Genomic DNA, 21163 nt, shown 5'->3' with positions numbered 1-21163 from the left:
TCTGTATAGGTGCAGATATGCCGTTTTCTGATTCTTTGATGCCACCAAGTCTTACCAAGTTAGATTTAATCATTGCGACTAGAACTGGTTTGATCCATGGCACATGCTCATGTAATACTCCAGTAATAAAACCTTTATTCATATTTGGAAGTATCAATAGATTCATGAGTGACAAGCTGTTATAAATACAGTCATTAAGCAGTTTTCACCTGACAAGAAAAATAGTTTGTGAAGCCGCAAGTTTTTCAGGCTGATATTTGTGGCCCGTTTGCAAGGAAAAAACAACCCACACTTCATTCTCCTGAACGGTTCCGACTCGGCTGCTACTGCCACGAGGATATGACGTTTACCAAAATAAAGCGGATCATCAAATTGTGCTTGTCTTTTGCCTGGAGGGTCACAGCTACAAGTGGAAAAATATTTCTGCGGTGTGGCGGTCTCAGGTCTTCAACGTTGTCACAGTGTGTGTGCGGGCCGCATCGACACAGATATTTTCACAAACACATAAAAACCCACAACCGCGGTTTCCTGCTGCACATGTGCACAGGGGCGGGGGGTGGTTTTTAGGCCGCCGTCCGCACAGGTCCTGAAGGGTGCGTGCAGTGATTAAAACGAAGATGTCTGCATGCTTGTCTTTGATGAGTGCGCCTTTTTTTTGGTGAAGTACAGCAGTGTGGGTTAAAATAAATAGGCAGCAGTTGGGAGGGGGGGGGTGCCGAAAGATGTAGGTTTGATCACTTCCGTCAGTCCTGCATGAGCATCTCCCTCCAGCTGAAGCTGTGATTGGGCCCGTGTGTCAGAGGCAAGATGGGTGGGTCGACCAGCTGCCACACCCCGGTCTCCCCCATTTCCTCACAGGCACAAAAACCCAAGTATGGAATCTGTACAGAGAGGACACAGATGTTTGGAAGGATGAAAAGATTTTCTTTTTTTTTTTCTTTTAAAGAAAGCTAAAGCGGTGAAACGACCTTGCGGACGACTTGGACAAAGTCCTTTGGGTTCTGCGGGGTGAGGCCTCGTATCTGGCGAGTGCAGGCCTCCAGCGAGGAAGCATGGGCCACAATCAGGACCGTGTTTCCTGTGTGAAAGAGGCAGGGATCAGAGAATCACATTCCATAGATACCATTAGCTTTCCAAACCGTTTATGGACACTCGGCGTCAGCTTGAGAGAGAATTCCAGAGTACACAGACCATTCCAGAGAAGAACATGAAAAGGCCACATAGGATGTTCTGATAATGGTGCTTCTGTAGAACCTTTACCCTGATTCTTGCAGTCGGCCAGGATCTCTCTGGTGACTTGGAAGCTCCTGCCAATGTAGGTTTCATAAGACTCTGATACCACCAACTTGCTTATGGGAATGTGAGGTCTGGAAGCAAATGGAAGAGAACATTAAACCGGGTCCAAGGTCAGAGCTGAGAGCATGAAAGCATCCCAGTGTGTGAGGGGGGTGTAAACAATGAGTTTCTGTGTACCTGTAGGTTGTGTCCACGCTCAGGTTAATGGCGGCTAGCTCAGCTGGGGACAGCCAGGCGGGTAACCCCGTGCCGGAGACCCACTTGGTCCACTCAAACAACCCCGGCTCAATACGAATTTTTGTACTTTCATCCTGCTGGAGACCTGATAAGAGTTACAGAAGAAGAAATGAGATCATCTCCAGGAAATATTTCACAACGATCATGCTTTTTTTTGACTCTGCAAATAAAAAGTTCCTAAAAATAACCCGGCATGTTTGTTTTCTCAGTGTAAATAGATAAGAATAGAACCCAAGCCTGTCCTTCAGGTAGCACACGGGCGTTATAATAGTTCATTACTATTTGAGATCACACTAGATCCATCCCAGTTTTGCATCCATAACAAATGTGGAAAATCCGACAGGAATTTCTCATAAGTGAGGGAACAAAGAGCAGCTGTATCCAAACGTTTCCGGGGCTTTAGAACAAAGTTAATGAATACGCGGTCCCACCCTGCAGAATGTTCTGAGCCGTCTGCACGCAGCGAAGAGAAGGCGAGCAGTAAACAAAGTCTATAGCTGTGTGGCTTTCCAGCAGAGCTTCACCTGCAGTGGACAGAAAGCAGCATTTCAGAGGGGACGGCAGATTGTTGAGAGGACAGCACAGGACAGGACAGGACAGGGCAAGAATGAACTGACCAACGAGTCGGGCCTGAGTGGAGCCGAACACAGTGATGGGACAGTCTTTGTCGTAGTCCCGGTGACCCCCACCTCGAGCGGGGAGGCTGGACGGCATGTTGAGGTTGGAGCGAATGAATCTGCCTACGCAACAACAGAGGAGTGTTACAGGCAAATGATACCATGGCAACGCGGTGTTAATCAAGACATGAGAGGAATCTGCTATTAATCTGCAACAGCACGCTAACCTTTGGAGTCGAAGCACTGGGTGACCCAGTGCTTCCCAAACACCACATCCATCCTCTCGCCATGGCGACATACAAACAGTCTCATCTTAGACAGGGAGGGCTGAGAAGCTGCCCTCATCACCTGACGTAAACAACAAGTTAGAACAATCATCTCCGTTTCCTTATAATCGGTGTGTAAACACAAGACTAGGCTCCGCTGGCGAGCGTGCGCCGCTGAAGGTCGCACCTGCATCGGAGGGCAGAGGCCAGAGGGGCTGGAAGCTTCCATTATGCTGTCGAGTAGACTGTCGCTCAGCTTTCCATCGAACAATAACCCGCCAACAGAGCCGCTGGAGTTAGATGGAGACGCACAATTGAGAATTGAGTAGGACCTGAGAGCCAAACAGAGACAGAAAAACAGATTCAGAAAGGACTTTTCCACTTCCTGCTGACATAACGGTCGTCTGATCTCTACGTCTGTGCTCGGACTCAAAGTCCCGGCACAGGCTGTGAGTTCGTTGGAAGCATTCCGAGCTTCTGCGTCTTACCCGTGGACGACCCAGGTGTCGGACTCATCTGCTCGGTTGATGTAGTTCTCAGGCAGCAGGCCCGACAGCCCCGTGGCCAGCGAGGTGCCGTACACCCACCCCTCGCTGACGGTGCTCTGCTCCACGGGCGACATGAAGATAAAATCTCCAGGCATCAGCTCCAGCTCGTCATCGTTCTGAGGTACATACGGGTACATGACCTGCAGCGTCTACAGGGGGGATGGTGGCGATAAGAGTTAGAGAGAGGCGCTGCGGACCAAACAGGGTTTGACAAAGCAAATACAAGAAGAGTGACCTCGTGGTTAGCAAAGCGGATGTCTCTTGAATAGAGCACGGCCAACCAGTCGCAGCCTGAACCCACGTCCACATTTTTGGCCAACTTCTCCAAAACTGGAAGGTGACTCGCATGGAAGTGGTACGCCAAAGTGACATGAAGTTGCTTTTTATGAGGCTCCACATGAGCATCTGGAAGAAAGAGGAGAAAAATGTGCACATCGGGTCTGCAGTGTCTGGTTGCCTCGAATGATACAGATGTGTACAGATGTGTATTCTGTGGTAAATCAAACCTGCTTTAGCTGCCACTTCAGAAGCAAAGTCGGCAGCGAAGCTCTTCATCAGCTCGGCAACCTGCTCTTCCACAAAAAGGCCGATGAAGGTGGAGGTCGTGTAGAGTTCCAGAGGGACCGGCATTGGGATACGAGCCTTCCACTTGGCCACGGTGGCCTGCAGAGCATCGGACAGGGACTCCACCTTCCCATCAGCACACTGAAAAAACAGAGAAATGATTTATGAAATGTCAAATATATTGTAAACATCCAATTAAACAACCAATTTCTCTGAATATCAATTATCTGTATTGTACATTCGCTTAGCGGCCAGCAGGGGGCGATTAAGACAAATGACATGAAGGCGAACGTGAGTAGTTTCATAGATGTTTGGTCTAAAAAAAGTAAAAAAGTTAAGAAACACTTTAAGGTCAAATGTGTAAAACTACTCCAAATAATGAGCTAAAAAAGATCCGCAACATTTAAATTCTTGAAAACAATTTAAATTGATGACTTGATTCTCTTTTTAACAGGTGATTAACGATTAATCGAGCACACTAAAGATCTAAAATTAAAAAATGAAGCCATCGGCAACAGTTCCTGAATGTGTTGCTGCCACACTGACCATAAAAAACTGGCAGAGGGTGATGTGAGGGAAGATGTTGTGCGCCTTGTTCTTGCCGCAGGAGATGCGCGACTGCTGCCAGAAGTGCGAGAGCTGCTGGAGCAGCGGCCCGCTGGGTCGCAGGTACAACACGTACTCCCTGGGCAGAGGATCGTCCAAGAACGGGTCGTCCACGTGGGAGAAGAGCCTGGAGTGGCAGACACAGCGAGTCAACCCGAGCTGAGCTTAAATGTCAAATGGAAGAGGACATTTACTGTCCAGCAGAGGGCAGCACTGACAGCGGCACACAGCTGCCAGAATTTAGGTCAGCATATATTTAATGTACTGTTTCGGAGAGAATTTCAGTTTTAAGTTAAGTCTGTGGGAGCCGTGGGTGTCTGCGCATGAGCTCACCAGTCACAAGCCGCCTGGACGTTCTTCCCCCCCGTCGAAACCAGAGCTTTCAAGCTGCAGAGACAAAAGCAGACAGTGATCAAACGGCAGTGGGAAAATCAATAGTTTCTGTGCTCATTAGGAGGAGCTAGGAGCACTTCCACGTGACAGCGAACAAAGACCGAAACATCCCCAGAGTGATGTAAAACAGCACTGGGACTCACAGCGGGGGTCGGATCCTGACACGCGGCCTGGAAACCTCACCCTCAGGACAGATTTCATGACCATGACCAGCATTTCTCACTCTCACTCGATGAGGCCGTGCCCGTCGCGTTACACGCTGCTGCGTCCGAGATTCCCCACACGTGTAAGGGGGCACAAACACTCTTCACTATAACAACCCAGGCCCGATTTTATCTGTGTCATTTCGAGGAGTGAGTTTCTGAACCAGATAGGGCTGGTTGTGTGATGGCTCTCCGGTGTGCTCAATCTAATTAGTGTCTTTTTATAAAGCCTCCAGTATGGCCTCATGCCTGTGAAGGGACTGGCTTATTATTTTCATTCTCGCCTCAGTGAGTCAACATCTGTTACAACAAAGAGTCTCCTGCATCAGATTTTTGGATATTTCTACACGTCGGGCCACTCGGCGACTGGCAGCAGCAGCCATATTGAGGGATTAACACCTGGTGCAGCATGAGGGAGGAAAAGAAGAGGATTTGCTGCTTGGCCTGATGAGATTACAAGCAGAGGGGATGGAGATTAATCCAGCATGGAACATGGATTTCTTTATCGAAGAGTGGTTTAGAATTGAAGCAGCACAGCAGAGATCATACAAGGCGCTTACAAGGTTTAGAATGTATACAGTAGGTAGGTCTGGCATGTACTATACACTCCAATAATATAGATACTTGTGGCTGGAATTGGAAATTTGCAATGGATAATAAGCAAAGTCATCCATTCTTTTAACAAACATTCATTTATTACGCCACCGGTTCTGCTCATCCCCATTTTTATGACCAAATCTCCAGTTCGCACTAAATATTACAACAGGCTCTTATGCAAACTCACGACTTCCTGCTCCTCACTTGCACTCAGTCACACTTGAATATTACTGCCAGAGCAGCCAAACGACTGCACGGAACATTCACTTTGACCAACTGGTCGAAGGAAGCTGGTTGTGAAACCGAAACCGCATCCCAATAGGATGTGATCAGAAGTGTCTCACTCTGACTCGACCTGCTTCATGTCTGAAGTCACCAAAGGTTCCCATGGAGACAGGACCAATTTCAAGTGATCAGTTTTTGATCGTCTCTTTGGGGGCAAACGCGTGGTGATGCCTCCATGTCTGTCTGGAGCCCGTCTCATAAAGCCAGCTGTGTGCCTGCAGAAAAGAGCGACATCCACGAGGTCACACAGAGCAAATCCGAGAGTGACACCATTAAATGAACTGTGTGGGCCTTTGTGCAGCCTGGGATGTTAATAATACTCCATGTCTGGTTACTGAGAGCATGAAAGTCAACAGTTTGATCAGAAATGGCCATCACACATTCTGACAAGCGCAGCGGGCGCTGCTAGTGGAAGAGTTTATTTTTGGCTTTGAGCTGAGGTGCTAAAACAAAGTAGCTTTAAGAAGAATAGAAGAGGCCCGGTGCCAAACCTGTGACGCAGCAAACACAACGTCAGAGGAACAGGATGTGCCAGCAAAGGTGTTCAGGTCACAATTTGAACGGTGAAAAGTTTCATGTCTGAGAAGCACAACAACTCAGAGGTCTCACAATGAGTAGCAGCACAGACTCGAGACTCCTTCTGTGTTTGTTCTGCCCGGTCTCAGGCTACGACCGGAGTGACTGGTTTCTCCCGGGCCTCATCTTCTAGAGGAAAATGTGACAGGTCAGGCAGCTCGTCACACCTCTGCCAGAAACGTATGAGCTGCCTCAGCCGCCCTCAAAAAGAAAAACACCTCACCAAACTGAGCGCTTGTGAAGGTCACTCGCTACTTCCGGAAATGAGCAACTTCCTCCTGGGAGGTTTGAGCAGGCACAGAGATATTTCTGTAAGTTGCACAAGTATCACATTTACACAAGATGCTGGTCCGAGGTCCCCGAATCAACCTTATCAAACAAGTTTAAATAGGTTTTAAAGCTCCGTTTTCTGTGGTGCCTTCACGTACAGAAGCTTCTTAATGGAGGAGTTCTAAAAATCGTGTAGGTGGAACAGCGTCGGGTTCACTTCCTGTTTCAGAATGACTGCGTGTTACAGCTCGGTAGCCACAGTCTTCACAAAGAACAAAGAAACAACAAACGTGACAGAAACACGCGAATCCAAAGCAAGGTTGCCTCAACAGTTCCAACGAAAGAACCAACCTTCTCCTTTTCATTGTATTTATGCACTTAGCTCATCACTGCCCACAAACATTAAGCACATTTACGTGAAGATTAACCACAGCAGCTTTGACACAGGTTCATGCTCAGTGTAGATAAGAAGTCTTTTTCTTATTTTGGCATCGTTTCCCTCCCTCACTCGCTATCTTATCAATCTTTCTGTTTCACAGTTCTCTGCTGCCAGAGCTAAACATCCCAGAAGGACGAAGGTAGCAGCAAAGAAGGCCTCTTTCCACAGTTTAAGCTGTAGAAGTGTCCTGAAGCTACACAAGGGCGTCAAAGTTCTTGTGTGTGATCAAGTCTGGGATCAGGTGAAGAGGTCATGAAGTATACGGCACAATGAAGGCGCACGCAAGACGAAAAAATGCTAGCCACCTAAAAGAGCGATATTATTTAACTCTGGTTACAGGAAAGAGCCAGGAACAGGAGTGGATTGCCAATAATTAAACAGAAGTGACGGTGACGCAAACATGATCTGTAAACGGTGCAGACAGACAGATAATCTGATTTTAAAATCTGAACAGGCTGCTCGTGACTTTTTTGTGTGGGAATTCCTGGATGTTAGCAACACTTGGACAAGTTTGTGTTGCATTGTGCACTGATAATCTTAAAAAAAACAAAACAGGAGTTTAGAGTAGTTCTTTACAAAATCCACTCAATTGGCCTCGACTGAAGAGGGAGACTGAATAATACGTCTTGTAAATGTCCTTGATATTAATTGCATCATCATAGAAAGAGGTAATGTGGGACAATTTGAGCGATTTTTAGGGCTTAGAGGTGTGCGGTAGTTGTATTTAAGCTGCAGACTGAGCTCCAGAACAGTTCTTCTGGTTCACCTTGATGTCACATCGCCTACAAAAGCCATTTGTGGAGCAACTTCTGACCATAAGACACAATCAGAATACAATAATCTATCTTATTACAGTCCAAAATGACTCAGCAGAAAAACTGTATGTATGCGTGTTTGTGTGTGTGCGTGTTTGCGTATCTGATACAATGAAGCCCTTGTTTGCTGAAGCTATGACCGATATCTTTTATCTTTATTTCTTCTCTGTCAAAGTTTAAAATCTAAACACAAACTTCATTTAAGCATTTCTTTGCACCTTTTGCTGCTTTGTTTTTCGTGGAAAAGATGAAACCTATTTAAAACCTAAAAAAAAGCTGCCTTCTTTTGCATGAATTTCATGCAACATAAAACACAACTTAATGGCCAATCATCAGGTCGGAGAATGGTGAAAAATAATGAACTTTAGTGCAAAGAAATAATGATAAAGGTGAGTGGAAAATTAAAAACCTGGAGTAAGAAAACAGAGATGTTTAGGAACTCTCATGAAACCGTACTAAGATTATCGAGACTAGCCCCAAAAACACGTCACCACTTTTCTAAGGTAAATGGTCAATGGTCACTATTAAAGATGGGATTAAACCTATAACAACCAAACGTTTGATCATACTCGATGATCACATATCATAATACTGTACGCAAAGAGGTTACACGATGCAACCATCTGGTTTTTTTCCCTATCTTTGCTGCTGTGCCAAAACAAGCTCAAAAGTAAAAATGCTAATGTAGTCATACAAAACCTAAATAGATTTGACTGGCACCAATAACAGATGCGAGTCCGTCAATAGTCAAGGACGCTTGTTTATTCCGCAGTGGTTTGCTGGGTGGGAGAAGGGAAAGAACGGGTGCGCAGCGCTGAAACGCCTCGGCCTTCTCTGCTTTTGAACATTCACACAATCTCTCCAAGATTCGAAGTGAAATTGACCGTTGGGCTGCTGGTTGGATAAATATTGGTGATTATGTTATGTTATCAGGTCTGCTGAGGTCACGTAGAGAGTGAAAGATGTAAAAACGTTGAGTTTTTTTTTTTTTAAATGTTGAGTAATTCAGCATCGAAATGCATTATAACACAGCGATGAATGAGGAATTAAATCACGTAGGTTACTACAAGTTTAGTTTATTTGGCTTTTGTATGATTTTATCCAGAAAACATGACGTTTTGAGTTCATTGGCTTGAGCTGGCATCTTTTTACCTTACTTACATTATTCTTACAGGCTGCACTGAACATGACGGTAACAGCTTCCGCTCCAATAAGTACATCCTTTGACTCTGGTTGTCATAAACGCGCCGTCCGCCAGCGTTCGCTACGGAGGCCAACACACGGCGCGACCTGTGCGTTTAGGATCCGTTATTTATTTTGTGATAAAGAGGCCAGGCTGCACCGAGTGGCACCAAATCTCATTAAGAACCATTCAATCCCGTTACATAATCCAGCGGCGGAACAATGGCTGTGAGCACAGGAGAAAAAGCTGCGGGTCGCTTGACTTGACCCTCACATGTGTTAACGGAAAAGCGCAGAAGCATCAGATGGACGTCCACCGTGCAGCAGACGGGGGGACGCGGAGTCCCGCAGACGGGGTCCACTGAACAGACCAAACCTGCTTCATACTGGCGACCTTACTGGATTTTACTGTCAGGACAGAGGGCTTGCCTTTTTGATTCTTCCGGGTTTCTCTTTGAGAATATTGGACCCACTAAAATAAAAAAAAACAGACATAAAGTCACTGAGCCCTGGTCAACCAAAGCTGTCCACCCCTGGAGGTTCACATTTATCGGAGACAATTCTGCAACTGCAAACCCTTCCGGGACCACCGGGTCTCGTGAGGAAAGACTACAGCAGTCGGGTTTACTCAGGGTCATTATGATGATGATGATGAAGATTAGAGAGGGAGTGTGTGTGTGTGTGTTCCACATCTGTTAATTCTCCACTTTGTGATTCCACTCATGATGTGGCTCCAACGATCTCCCTGGGGCCAACATTCTAAAACGTGTGTGTGTGTGTGTGTGTGTGTGTGTACTCACGCCCTGGTCTTGGGGAAACCCATGGACAGCAGCACGTCCAGAGTGGATCCATGTTTGACGGTGCTCGGCCGGCTCTGGCGCTGCCTCCGCGGAGTCACTTTGGCATACAGCTCCTCTTTGGCGGCCATGACTCAGTGCTCCAATCGGTACGTCAGGTCCTGGGCTCCTCCGGTCTATCATTTAGTTACGGAAGAGAGAAAAGGGGAGCAGAATGGAAGTGGTGCCCCGTCGCAATGAGAACTACTCGCGTTTATCGGCAGCTCGCATTAAACGCTGAAGCACCCGGGGAAAAGAGCATCTTCCTGACGGCTCGAACGTGAAGCCATCAGCGGGGAGGTCAGCCGTGGGAAGTCATTCTCGCTCTCAGCCGGGCCCCAGACTCGCCGTTTCTGACCGAGGCGGATATGTCTGGCTCCTGCTCGCCCTTCGCATCCGGTCAGGCTGAATGAGGAAAAATCTGCCGCGACTCTCGGAGCCTACTTTCGGTGTGTACTAAATGAATGAGCCCGTACTCCGGAGAGAGCGGGGCGGACGGCTGCAGGCAGTTAAAGGGACAGTACGTCTCCGTGAGGCCAACGCAAATCTGGGCGGCTTAAAAGCGGAACGACGCGCGCTTTTCTACCTCCTGTGTGATTTCGCTTTGATATATATGTGGGGGGAAAAACAAAAAAAAAATAGAGGGCAGAAAAGGTTCGATGGAAAGCGGCGAGGTGGAGCTTCTGCGGGGGGAAAAAGTTGGTCACACTTCCTGTCTGAGAAAAAGGGTGTCAACATCCCGCGCATGCGCAGTGCGCCAAGGGGCCAGCACGCTATCATCCGTTGCCACAGCAACGTGGTTGGTTTAAAGAAAACTTTTACCCTTGTTTCATTTTTGACTGCGGTGTGATCGTGTCAATGTTAAAGCAAATAAAAGTTGAAGATTCTGCAATTGTATTACTGTGGAGAAGTTTCCCTGCTTTATAAGCTTATAAACCAGTGTTAATATCTAAATATATATAGTCTACAAAAAATATAGAGAAGCAGTCATGGCAAGAGGCTTTTTCTGGCTTATGCCTGTTTTCTTCAGGGATCATCAAAATCAAACTGCACCTTGTCTTCACACCAGAACAACTTAATTTCTTTTTATATGAAGAATTTATAGTTTCCAGTTTTTCCAGACAAATCTCCAAAAACATCTCAAAAGTTAGACAGGACGGAGACATGAGCTCGATGAACACCGATTAGCCTGATTTCCTTAACTGGTTTGGAAGCAGGACAGAAAAGTGATTTCACAATATTTTATTCATTTAAAAAAAGAGCAACTATCAGCTGAGGTTGAGAAATTTCAACAAACTTCACAATATAGAAGCTTACTCTCAAAATTGACACCAACAGATTCTTGTGACTTAACGCGTCACTGCTGTCCTCAAGTAGGTTTGGAAACTACATTTAAATTACAGATATTCAACTTTGTTATTTACAATAACAAAAAAAAACAAAAAACACAAACTGCATTAGAAAAGAACACCATACAGCAAAATTTATGAGAATAAAAGAATCGGGGCATTTAGACGTGGCATTCTAACTCCACAAAATGTCCACTCACACTAGCCACTTTTAAAAAAACAGGTCATTTCTCATCTGGGTCATCTGTATTCTGCTGGATTCATTCAAAGTTTGCTGTTATAGAAGCTTCTGATGCACACAGGGACACAAGTCAAACATGTCAGCACTGACAACTCACTTAAACCAACCATGATAAATTCCACTGCTGGGCTCTAGAACATTGGTCCATTTAGTCTTGGTACCAGTTGATGTGCCCCTGACACCGTTAACCCCATTAGGTTCAGATAAAACAATTGTACCGGTCTGTAAAAGCTGAAACTTCATAGATGGTAAAAAAAAAAAAAAATTGATCAAACTGTCACTAATATCCACCGCTGAAGCACTGGTCCCAATGTGTTGGGTTTACTCACGACTATACCACAAATGACGACTTCTGTTTGAAATCCCCCTAAAAAAAAGGACCAGAAATCATCTGAACAACTTTCTTTCAGATCAAAGGTTTAAAATTGAGAAGTGAAATGCTTTATCTTACATCTGCCTCTTCATCGCCGTACAGTGATGGCGGCTGGTAGACAACATTGGGTCTGGGTTTGCTGTACAGAGAGAGAGAGGAGAAAAAGAACAAGCCACCGTGTGTTAGAAAAGATCGTAGGACTGTATCAATCTAGTTGTGGATAATCTGTGGAAATCATGCACCAAGCCTAGGAAAGAAACTCCTCTTACCTTTCAGTTTTCTCTGTAAAGAGACAAAATTAAACCCACGTCAGTAAGATCACTCACAACCAAAATCCACCTGATAAAAACGCCACTGTCCAATTCTAAACATGTTGCTTGCATGCTAAGAAATGTGCTGGTAGACTCATAATTGAACACAACAATCCGTCCGAAAGGCCATTATTTCATACACCAAATGAGGAAATTCAAGCTAATGAAGAAAACTCACTGGGAAGGTAGCCTTTCTTGTGGGCATACCAGATGCCAAATCCCAGCAGAGCGAGCAAGAGCAGAGCCACGATTACACCAGCAACAATCCCGCCCGTGTTAATGTCACCTTGAAGGAACAAGGTGGAGAAGTCAGGCGCGTCTCGTCTAGACCTGCAACACTTGACGGTTCACTTCAGATGGTGGCTCAGAGCAGCACTTACGGACTTCCATTCTAGCAGCTCTGCAGCGCTGGACGGGCCCGGCCTTATTGGCAGCCTCGCAGTAGTACTCTCCCGAGTCCGACCTTGATGTTCTGGCGTACGTCTGACAGAAAAGACACCTTTAAAAGCGTGCAGCGGGGCAATACCCCAGCTGTCACTCATAAACGTGCATGGACTCGTGACGAACCAGGCTGCCGTGGGTGGTGTTGAGACTGTAGGTGGCGTTCTGGTAGCCGGAGATCGTCCTGGGTTCAGCTGGTAGAGGCACGCCGTTTTTGTACCACGTGTAGGTGGGCGGAGGTGAGCCATCACCGTCATGGCAACTGAGCATGGCCGTTTTTCCCGTCGTCACCGAAGATGGAATTTTACACACAGGTGGAGATGGAGGCACTGCGTGACAGAATGTTCAGATATCAGCAGATTGAGAGAGCAGAGAGTATCTCATGTCAGCTGCGTAGCCTGGATAAATAAATATTAGCTGGCACAATGTGATTCATTAATGTAAATAATTCTTATTATTATTGTAATAAAGGAGGACTCCTACCCAGAACCGTCAGTGTAACTCTGACTTCTCCAAACTGGCTGTTTCCAGAGACCTCACAGTCGTACACTCCTGTGTCTTTACGGGTCACTTTGGAGAATCTCACATTACTGCCGGAATACATCGACAGCCTGCTGGAATACGGGTCTGTAACAGAAAATAATAATAATAACCAAGAAAAGCCCCAGGATTACAGGTCATCTTCAGGTCGAAGTCAAAAGACGAGCCTACTCACCTGTGGGCTTTCCATCAAAGACCACATAAACCTGGGAGCCCATCCTGTTTTTAAACTTCCACTCAACTCTGGGATTTGAACCAAAGTCGGCCGAATGGGAGCAGGTGAGATCGATCCCTGAAATCACGGAATCAAGTGGTCAGTTTAATCCCGCACCATTTTACTGGCATAAATGGTAGGGATGCATTGAAAAGTTGGTGGGAAAAAGGAAATGAGGAAGCACTTCACTTCTAGATTGAGATTAAACAACAGTTATAGGAAATATTGTGAAATTTCCCAGCACAGGAGACAGGAACAGTGCACAGATAAGCAGGTATCATGTCATAACGACACACAAACCAAGGCATCAGCGCTAAAAAATGTCAGATTCTCGTATTTCCAGTTTAATTCTCACCTTCATTCTCCTTCACTTCCACCTCTTTATTTTTGGTAGTGACTGAAAAGCCAAATACACCTACGCACAGAGATAAAAGATAAACAGTTATGCATCAATAATAACATATATTCATCCTCCTCATTATCAGAAGGCCCCAAGACCACAGCTGTAGCGAGGGTAGTGAATGCAGCAGGTTTACAGTGGTTGCAGTATTTCAGTTTGCCTGACAATCATGTCTGTCACCTAAACTGTATCGGACGTTCGCCAGCTGGCGTCTCAAAAGCTGCAGAGTGAAAATCTCATTTCCTGTCAGAACTGTTGAAACTTATGTGAGATTTCAGATCTCTCTGAGGGTGCAGCAGTCTGTGGTCAAAAGTGAAACAATGAGCTGATTCATGGATTAGTTTATTGGCCAATATCTCAATTTACAATTTGTGTCCTTATTTGGCCATTGGGATGCATATATGTCACTGTCAGTCTGTGAGTTTTTTCCTTATTCCCAGGAAGGACTATTTAATTAATAATTAATCTTAGTTATCACATTAGAAACATTTTAATTATTTGAAAACAAAAGACCCTTATGTTGATGGACATATGGGAAAATTTACAGACATCGAGACATTTCAATGGACACCTATTTGTAAGCTTCTTTTTTTTTTTTCACAGAATCTGTAAGAGAGCCAAATATGCGCCACTGTATTTAACACGCTGCCCCCTACTGGATAACAGTAGTAATGCAACGAACGCGGATCCAATTCAAGATGGCCGAAAGGTTAAAACTCTGAAATTGAGCAGCAGGGGAATATTTTTTATACCCCAGCAGAACACAAATATTCCTTAATCATTTTCAAACGGAAAATATGGCAGATAAAATGCTCAATACCTCAGCGAGGCGACTATGTCTACATTGCTCTACAGCAGGTGGGGAAGAAGAGGGTAATGAAAGGGGCAGGTGCACAGTCGAGATGACTACTGTTTATGTCCTTAAAAACACTGAAGAAAACAATAATATTCAATAAGTGTCTTATTTTTGCTTTGTTGTTGGGGTAAAAAGATGCACTGCACTGCAACAATCCCTTGAGAACAAATATGGAATAAGACACCAGTTGTTGCAGTGTTAAGCCTTCAGGGTGTGGAACAACAGGGGAAATAGTTGCTCATTCCACACTGCATAAGCAGAAGGCTTTCAGTGAAACTGTCAACAGCCAATGATGAAATTGATGATTCAGACGTCGTCGTGCTGCTTCTAAAGCCGCATCTGGTAGAAAGGAATACACACACCCTCTTCTACACACTTCACTTCATTGTTGTGATGTGTGTCACTCTGAAGCCTTAAACACGGCAACAGAGGCGCACAAGTCAATCATTGACTGTCTGCAAACTGGGCCTTCCGCTGTTCACTTACGCAGATTTTAACATGAAAATGACAGCACCTTGTCCCTTCTACCGGCCTTACAGCGGCTCAATGACACGTTCGACACCTTGCTGCTGCGTCTCACAGTCTCCACACGCTGCTGTGCGTCAGGCCCAGATAAGCCCAGTATCAAGTGAAACCAGACAACCAGGCTTTATTTACATACTTTGCGAGTTTCGGGGGCTGGGGTGATAATGAGTTTAAAGAGAACCTTAACTCAATGCTAAACAGTGAATGTTAATAAAGTGTGTAAGAGCATGCTTCCTACAGGCTCACACACACTTCCTATTACAGAAGTATTTAGTGAGATTAGAATCCCCTGTTAGCATTGTGGGCTAATATTTCAGTGGTTTTGCTGAATGAACTGTTGATAACCAGAAAACATCAATACTTGTCTGTTGCTATACATCTTTTAGCTATGAGGGCAGTAACAACATACAGCCTGGTTGCTAATAAACTCAATGATGCTAACGCAAACTGTCTCAAATGACCTCTGACCCCAAGACTTTAATATATACTGTAATCACATAAACTGGAATCTGACGGTTGAGTGAAAACCACAAAGTAGTAGAGGGAGACAGGACAGGAGATGCTGTGGAAAACTAATCTCATCACCACAGAAACATCTCTAGTGGAGCTCCAGCACTCAGGACGTGTCTGAAACACTCCACATTTGCCTTGAAACAATCCTGCTAGAGTGGGATTTAAAGCAGGTCTGCTTTGAATACCAACTGAAGTCGTGCATCAAACTGGAACAGATATGAATAAAAAAAAAGATGGAGATCTGAGCTCCAGGATCTGCTCCTCAGTTATCATCCAAGTCTGAAGCTCGCTGGAGCTCTGAGAGATGGCGGCACAAACATGACCTGTTGTGCGCCCCAGCTCGGCTAATTAGGAGCAGGGAAACATTACAAACATTACTGGGCAGATAATATAAAATGCTGGTATCTTTAGATATATTTACCATGTGTTACTGTGGTTATTTAAATAATTATTACCAAGGATACCAAAATCTTTAGGAAAAAAAAATAGTTCCCAGGCCCCAGTTTGCTTTCTTGTTAATCAATAACAACAAAAGTTCAAACGTTTTAAAGAAAAAGAACCTGAATGTACAGTCGTTGTTTATTAACATATTAATCTAGAACTAGTGTAGTCTGGAAGAACCTCCGAACCTGTCGGCAGCGCGTGACTTACCTGTAGCCGAGAGCAGGAACAAAGCCGCCGAAACCAAGACTCTGACCGACATGTCGACCCGCTCAGCTCGCTGTTGCACGACGGAGTTTCTCCAAAATCCCACCAAATAATAATCCGGGCACAAAAGTTGCTCTGGCGTCGAATAAACGACACAGGTGTATAAATCCCAAACTTTTAAACGCGCCTCTTCTCAGCGTTTGTGTCCCAAATCACCTGAGGAATCCGCCCAGGTGACAAGTGTCTCACTTCCGGTAACAGGATCCTCTCAGAGGCTGGAAAGACCGGTTTGACAAAAGAGGGTTTTTAAACGCATTATTTAATCCATTTATTGGGAATACACGGGGGAAAAAAGTATAGAGTACATCATTCAAGAGTACTACTGTAGTCAAATGTTCAACAACAACAATATATTAATAAAATAAAATAGAATACATGTGGGCATGTAGAGGTCAGTCCTCATGTCTCAGCATGTATTGGGACTTAAGGTGGGACCTCAAAATAACAACAAAAAACAAGATTTGTGCCTCACCATTTCCTACCACGAATAGGATATTTACCCTCGTGTAGTACCACATTTACCATATCAGACACGGCTGGGTTCAGTCCGCCCAAATAAAAAAGGAATATAAGAAAAGTTAAAAGTCAGAATATCAAGGACCTTCACTGATGTCCAGTTTCTGATGATTTTGTTGATACAGGGTATGAAACAAAAATGGCTTCCAATGGTTCACAACCTACACTGGGTAGGAGGGTGCACTTTAACCACACTTGACACTTGTAACCCCAAATTGTACTGGGTTCAGTCATTTATTGCTTGGTTTGGTATCACAGGATTAACATTTGAATGAGCTGAATCAACGGGAAAGGTTCTAGAAACCATGTTATATTCCTTTTGTCATCAGGCTGCCACATCCAATAAATCAATCAAAGTTCTCTTTTCATTCTAATCTATTTAAACTCACAATTTATCTGTCAAGATATCATCTTCCGGTACTGAAGAATCTGTCTGGAAATTTAACAGCTTAACAGGAAGTCTGACAGGAAGTTGCTTATTTTTGGTTTTTTTAAAATGACTCTCATATTTGACATCATAAAAAATTGATCTTTGACATTCCTGTTTTTAACCAGTTTTAAAGTTCCAACTATTCAAATTCTAAAACTTTTATACCACCTTTGCAACATTCTTTACCGATTTGTGAACTTTTACATATAATGACTTTTATTTGGTTACAAAAATGGTAAGATAACCATTGAATTTTTAAGAATCTTATTTGAAGGACTGACAAGCGAGATCGATTCATTTAGAAAAGTCACTATAAATATAATAACTACCAAAAATAGGTTGATGTTTTGTTAGCGAATGACAATGACTTTTTTCATATATCTTATCATATCTGATAAGCAGGTTTCTCATGCCGTTCATAAGCGTCAGCAGATGAGACTGATTCCCGGAAGTGAAAGTATAAAATACAGCAGGGCAGATTCCCGTAAAGTCCTGAGATCCATCTTCCTCCCTTTTTCTTATCCAGCACGTCGTGTTTGTCTGTGCTCTCCTTTCACACCATGATTCACATCTTTATTCATGACAAAGCAAAAAGAAAACGATTAAAAATAGATGAATGAGGCAAATCTGGTGCAATGTCAATGCTTTTTTATTTAAAGGGGCTTGTATCTTTACCAAGACTGAAATGTTAATTAAACAAATAAATAGTAGTTGTATGCAGTCATTTCAAGCTCAGTAAGTTATTACTGCATAGTTACTTCAGTGTAATTATATTGTGTTAGAAAACTGTGCTAATTATATTAAAATGAAAGCAGCAATGATGTGAGATGGATGCTTTTTAATGTAGCTATAAGTTAAAAATGATCATTTCTTTATGTCAGTGTCTTAATTTCTGGTACGTGTGTTACCAGTGCTGCCCTCTACAGGATATAGAGAGAACCTACTAATTTATTTTTTTTTAAATAATGAAGTATTGTTATTGAAGTTATTGAAGAAATATACCTTAAAACCCCTAGTCATATAAACAAACGAATAATCTTAAAGTGAGAAACAAAAATTTAGATTATAAAGAATTCTGTCTGTGTGACATGACTCAGATCGAGATGGATCAGCTGTTGTTGTACAAAAATAGTGAAGCGTACAGTCAAATCCTTTCACACACTTTTTCAGAATAGAATAAAAACCTTATTGCTCATACTTATTACCCATCCTGACTGTCTTGCCTACATTTCTGATGTACTGAGTTGGTTCTATCTGTTCTCATCATCTGGCTGCTTGTTCCTTCTCTCCTGTTATTAAAGGGCCAGTCCACCCCAAAATCAATATTCTTGTGTCTCTGTCCGGACTTCTCATTTACTGAGCTGACGCAAAGTAGTGTGGGATGCCTTTTGGCTATAGCGTCGCTCAAATTGAACTGTTCCTTTAAGATCAGCTTTAACTGTTTTAATTATACTGAAAGAAACCAATTAGTATTCAGTAGATGTTACATATGGTAGAATATAGATATTTATGCTTTAGGTCTAAACTTTCATGCATTTTGCTAATCTATTCGACACATGAGTCTGACTGGTGCTCAGAGAGTACTGTAGGCTATCGGGTACGTGCCTTTGTGCAGCTACTGCGTGTATTTGGAGTTAAATATGCAGCGTAAGCAGGTGTATAACGTTGCAGATAAATGGTGTATATACTGCACATTTGGATCAGCTCCTTTGACGCTGCGTGTACACATCCAGCAGCAGTCACCAGGTGAGTACGGGTAACGTACGCAGCAGCTTTGGCACGGCGATCACAGCCAGTGACATTCCAGCAGCACACGAAGTGTCATCAAGGTCAGCAGCAGGCCGCTGCAGCTCTGTAACAGGACACTCCAGGCCGAGCAGGGGAGGAGCAGCTCTGCAATCACAGAAATACAGCAGCTGGAGCAAGAAAAGGATGCGCACATGCTGGCGGACACCTGACGGAGACGCTAACAAGGCCATCTTACTTTTCTCCACCACTGATGTCTTCGACACTGTGCTCGAGTTGCCATATTTGATGTTGCAGGTGAAGTTGGACTTGCCGTTGGGCAGATTTTTGAACAGCAGGCGGCAGATGTTGCCAGGAAAGAGGCGCACCTTGGCACGGTTCCTAAAAGGGGCGTGCTGCTCCTCGTCTGGGTCGGTGGTGTCGAAGAGCCGTTTGCCGTTTGTGTATTTGCAAAAGGGTTCCGGTGACTCAGGGGGGAGCGTGTATTTGCAATCGATGCGGAGGTGGTCCTCAGCAATGGAGCAGTAGTTCAACCGAATCACCTTCTGGGCTGATACCAAGCCTGTGTGTGTGTGTGTGTGTGTGTGTGTGGGGTGTCACAGTGTGGAATGAGGATTGACACTGAAAAACATGTTCCCAATGACAGGAAAAAAAGCACGGTAATGTTAAAAAAAGAAAGGACAAACAATCTTACCAAAAAGTAAGACAGTTGTCAGAAAGAGCATTTCTCCCAAGTTTCCTGAAAAGAAGGACAGCTGTGGAGTGAGACAGCAGAGGTGAGCAGAGGGCCCGGGAGCCCGCCCCACACCAGCCAGATTGGATCATGACGCTGACTGTGCGATGAAGAGCGGGGTCAGAATTCTGAGCAAGCAGCAGTGCTGTCAGTGCAACACGCAGGGGCGACTCCGTGCTGTCACGGACGCAGCAGCACGGCGAGAAGCTGCAAACTTCAGCGGTGGAGGGCCGAACATGACACATTTCAGGGCTTCGCCCTTCCCAAGAGGCTAGCTGACGAACTGCTCAGTGCTGCAAAAACAGTACTGTAGTTTTTGTTTTAAAAAAAAACAACCACAAAAAGCAATTCTGCGTTCTTTTATTTTGGCTTCACTTCCACATTTATTCACCGGTCATCTTGGGCACTAATTTCCCATCACATTTGAAGAGAAGCATTTTGGGTGCAGCACAATTTCTGGCTGAGATTCAACAAAGAAGAGGATGCGAACGGTTCTCACCTTGTCCGATGCAGTTTGAGCTCTCCTCGCTGCTCTGCAGTGCGAGATACAGTAGAGGTCGGCTGACAGAAAGAACCGGGGGAAGCTAGACGAAGTGAGGGAGGGAGAGGAAGAAGGAGGGGAGGGAGAGAGAGAGAAAGCAAAGGAGAGAGAAACCGCTGCTCCACTGGACTTTCAGGACATTTAGCACCATCCACTAATAACAGTATTTATTTTGAACAGTTTTTCTTGGAGAATCAATTCAGCGCACGAGTCCAAATGTAGGAAATATAAACGGCTTTCATTATCTCTTCCAATTACAGACCTGAGGGCTTAAAATGCATGGACACAGTCATAATATTATATATATATATATATACAGTATATATATAAGGAACGTGGACTGAATGTTCCAGGCTGTATCCTCTCTGCAACACTGCTCATCCACACTCACCCACCATCAAGGTCATTTTTGGGCCTTCGCTGAATAATCAGAGCGAGGCAGTCTCCCAGGACACTGACAGGAGCGTCGGCCATGCAGCTTTCTGGAGCTCACCAGCCCCGGTATAGACGATACGTAACCGGGCCATAATGCCCGTCACGCTGCATTTACTTTATCTCTTTTGACAATATTGTTTCATCTCTACAGACCATCAGCTCCTGCATGTCCTCGTGCGCCTGGACTCGCTGCAGATGCTGTTGACGTGTCCTGTATGTGACTCCAGTGAGGTCTGTGGTGTCCATCTGAAAAGGCTGCTGTCACCTCCAACTAAGGAATGCTTCAGTTTCTGCTTTCTGTCCTTCTATTTAAAATACAAATTACTTGCTATTTCTCTGAGCTTTAAAGCTTGTTGTTCTTTTTTTAATTATTATTTTACTGCTAATCCTAATTACAGGTTGAACAGGTTTTTCAACGTGCGACTGTTGGGTTGTACCCGGTTCTTCCTGCAGAGGGAGCTCTGCTTTAGCGCCAACCCGAAAATCTTTTGAAATAACGAATCTTGCCGCCAATGCAGCAGCGGTGCATATTTGTTTGATATCTGGATGATAAAAAATGTT

At 44.5% G+C, this 21163-nt stretch overlaps 3 protein-coding genes across 5 annotated transcripts; all 3 read right to left on the bottom strand.

Annotated features, from left to right (window-relative positions):
- Window positions 1-112: 112 nt before the first annotated feature.
- On the bottom strand, window positions 113-10557 carry ubash3ba (ubiquitin associated and SH3 domain containing Ba). The gene is made up of 14 exons (XM_011611546.2): window positions 9695-10557; window positions 4468-4521; window positions 4075-4261; window positions 3471-3669; window positions 3200-3369; window positions 2905-3113; window positions 2604-2748; window positions 2378-2498; window positions 2151-2273; window positions 1965-2057; window positions 1474-1618; window positions 1261-1367; window positions 969-1078; window positions 113-881 (listed from the first exon to the last, which is right to left on the bottom strand). Exons 1-14 carry the CDS (start codon window positions 9820-9822, stop codon window positions 744-746), a joined length of 1929 nt encoding a protein of 642 aa, XP_011609848.2. The 5' UTR covers window positions 9823-10557; the 3' UTR covers window positions 113-743.
- A 400-nt stretch (window positions 10558-10957) lies between these two features.
- Window positions 10958-16405, bottom strand: f11r.1 (F11 receptor, tandem duplicate 1). The gene is made up of 10 exons (XM_003971244.3): window positions 16145-16405; window positions 13555-13614; window positions 13161-13277; window positions 12929-13072; window positions 12572-12774; window positions 12385-12487; window positions 12183-12290; window positions 11963-11975; window positions 11772-11832; window positions 10958-11687 (listed from the first exon to the last, which is right to left on the bottom strand). Exons 1-10 carry the CDS (start codon window positions 16194-16196, stop codon window positions 11652-11654), a joined length of 897 nt encoding a protein of 298 aa, XP_003971293.1. The 5' UTR covers window positions 16197-16405; the 3' UTR covers window positions 10958-11651.
- A 76-nt stretch (window positions 16406-16481) lies between these two features.
- Window positions 16482-20768, bottom strand: thy1 (Thy-1 cell surface antigen). 3 transcript variants are annotated; one of them, XM_029849033.1, is made up of 6 exons: window positions 20756-20768; window positions 20126-20210; window positions 19588-19648; window positions 19132-19455; window positions 18913-19040; window positions 16482-17718 (listed from the first exon to the last, which is right to left on the bottom strand). In XM_029849033.1, the coding sequence occupies exons 3-5, from the start codon at window positions 19616-19618 to the stop codon at window positions 18934-18936; spliced, it is 462 nt and encodes a 153-aa protein (XP_029704893.1). In that variant the 5' UTR covers window positions 19619-19648; window positions 20126-20210; window positions 20756-20768; the 3' UTR covers window positions 16482-17718; window positions 18913-18933. The 3 variants fall into 3 exon arrangements, with proteins under 3 accessions (XP_029704893.1, XP_029704891.1, XP_029704892.1); XM_029849031.1 differs by lacking the exon at window positions 16482-17718 and having other exon boundaries at window positions 17752-19040; XM_029849032.1 differs by lacking the exons at window positions 16482-17718; window positions 20756-20768 and having other exon boundaries at window positions 17752-19040; window positions 19588-19632; window positions 20126-20207.
- Between the last annotated feature and the right edge of the window lie 395 nt (window positions 20769-21163).

The sequence above is a fragment of the Takifugu rubripes genome, chromosome 15 (assembly GCF_901000725.2).
Source record: "Takifugu rubripes chromosome 15, fTakRub1.2, whole genome shotgun sequence".
NCBI lineage: Eukaryota > Metazoa > Chordata > Actinopteri > Tetraodontiformes > Tetraodontidae > Takifugu > Takifugu rubripes.
The sequence above is the reverse complement of the archived record's forward strand: the minus strand, read 5'-3'. Positions and strand labels throughout refer to the sequence as shown.

Bases quoted from the DNA above. Each gene is read 5' to 3' on its own strand.
- thy1 (XM_029849033.1), bottom strand. From the start codon at position 19,618: ATGCTCTTTCTGACAACTGTCTTACTTTTTG. The intron at 19,456-19,587 runs GTAAGATTGTTT...ACACACACACAG, and splicing joins GACAACTGTCTTACTTTTTG to GCTTGGTATCAGCCCAGAAG. The intron at 19,041-19,131 runs GTAAGATGGCCT...CTGTGATTGCAG, and splicing joins GACATCAGTGGTGGAGAAAA to AGCTGCTCCTCCCCTGCTCG.
- f11r.1 (XM_003971244.3), bottom strand. From the start codon at position 16,196: ATGTCGGTCAGAGTCTTGGTTTCGGCGGCTTTGTTCCTGCTCTCGGCT. The intron at 13,073-13,160 runs GTGAGTAGGCTC...TTTCTGTTACAG, and splicing joins CTTTGATGGAAAGCCCACAG to ACCCGTATTCCAGCAGGCTG. The intron at 12,291-12,384 runs GTAAGTGCTGCT...TGTTCCTTCAAG, and splicing joins AGCTGCTAGAATGGAAGTCC to GTGACATTAACACGGGCGGG.
- ubash3ba (XM_011611546.2), bottom strand. From the start codon at position 9,822: ATGGCCGCCAAAGAGGAGCTGTATGCCAAAGTGACTCCGCGGAGGCAG. The intron at 4,522-9,694 runs GTGAGTACACAC...TTGTCTCTGCAG, and splicing joins GGTTTCCCCAAGACCAGGGC to CTTGAAAGCTCTGGTTTCGA. The intron at 2,749-2,904 runs GTAAGACGCAGA...TTTGGCTCTCAG, and splicing joins GACACCTGGGTCGTCCACGG to GTCCTACTCAATTCTCAATT.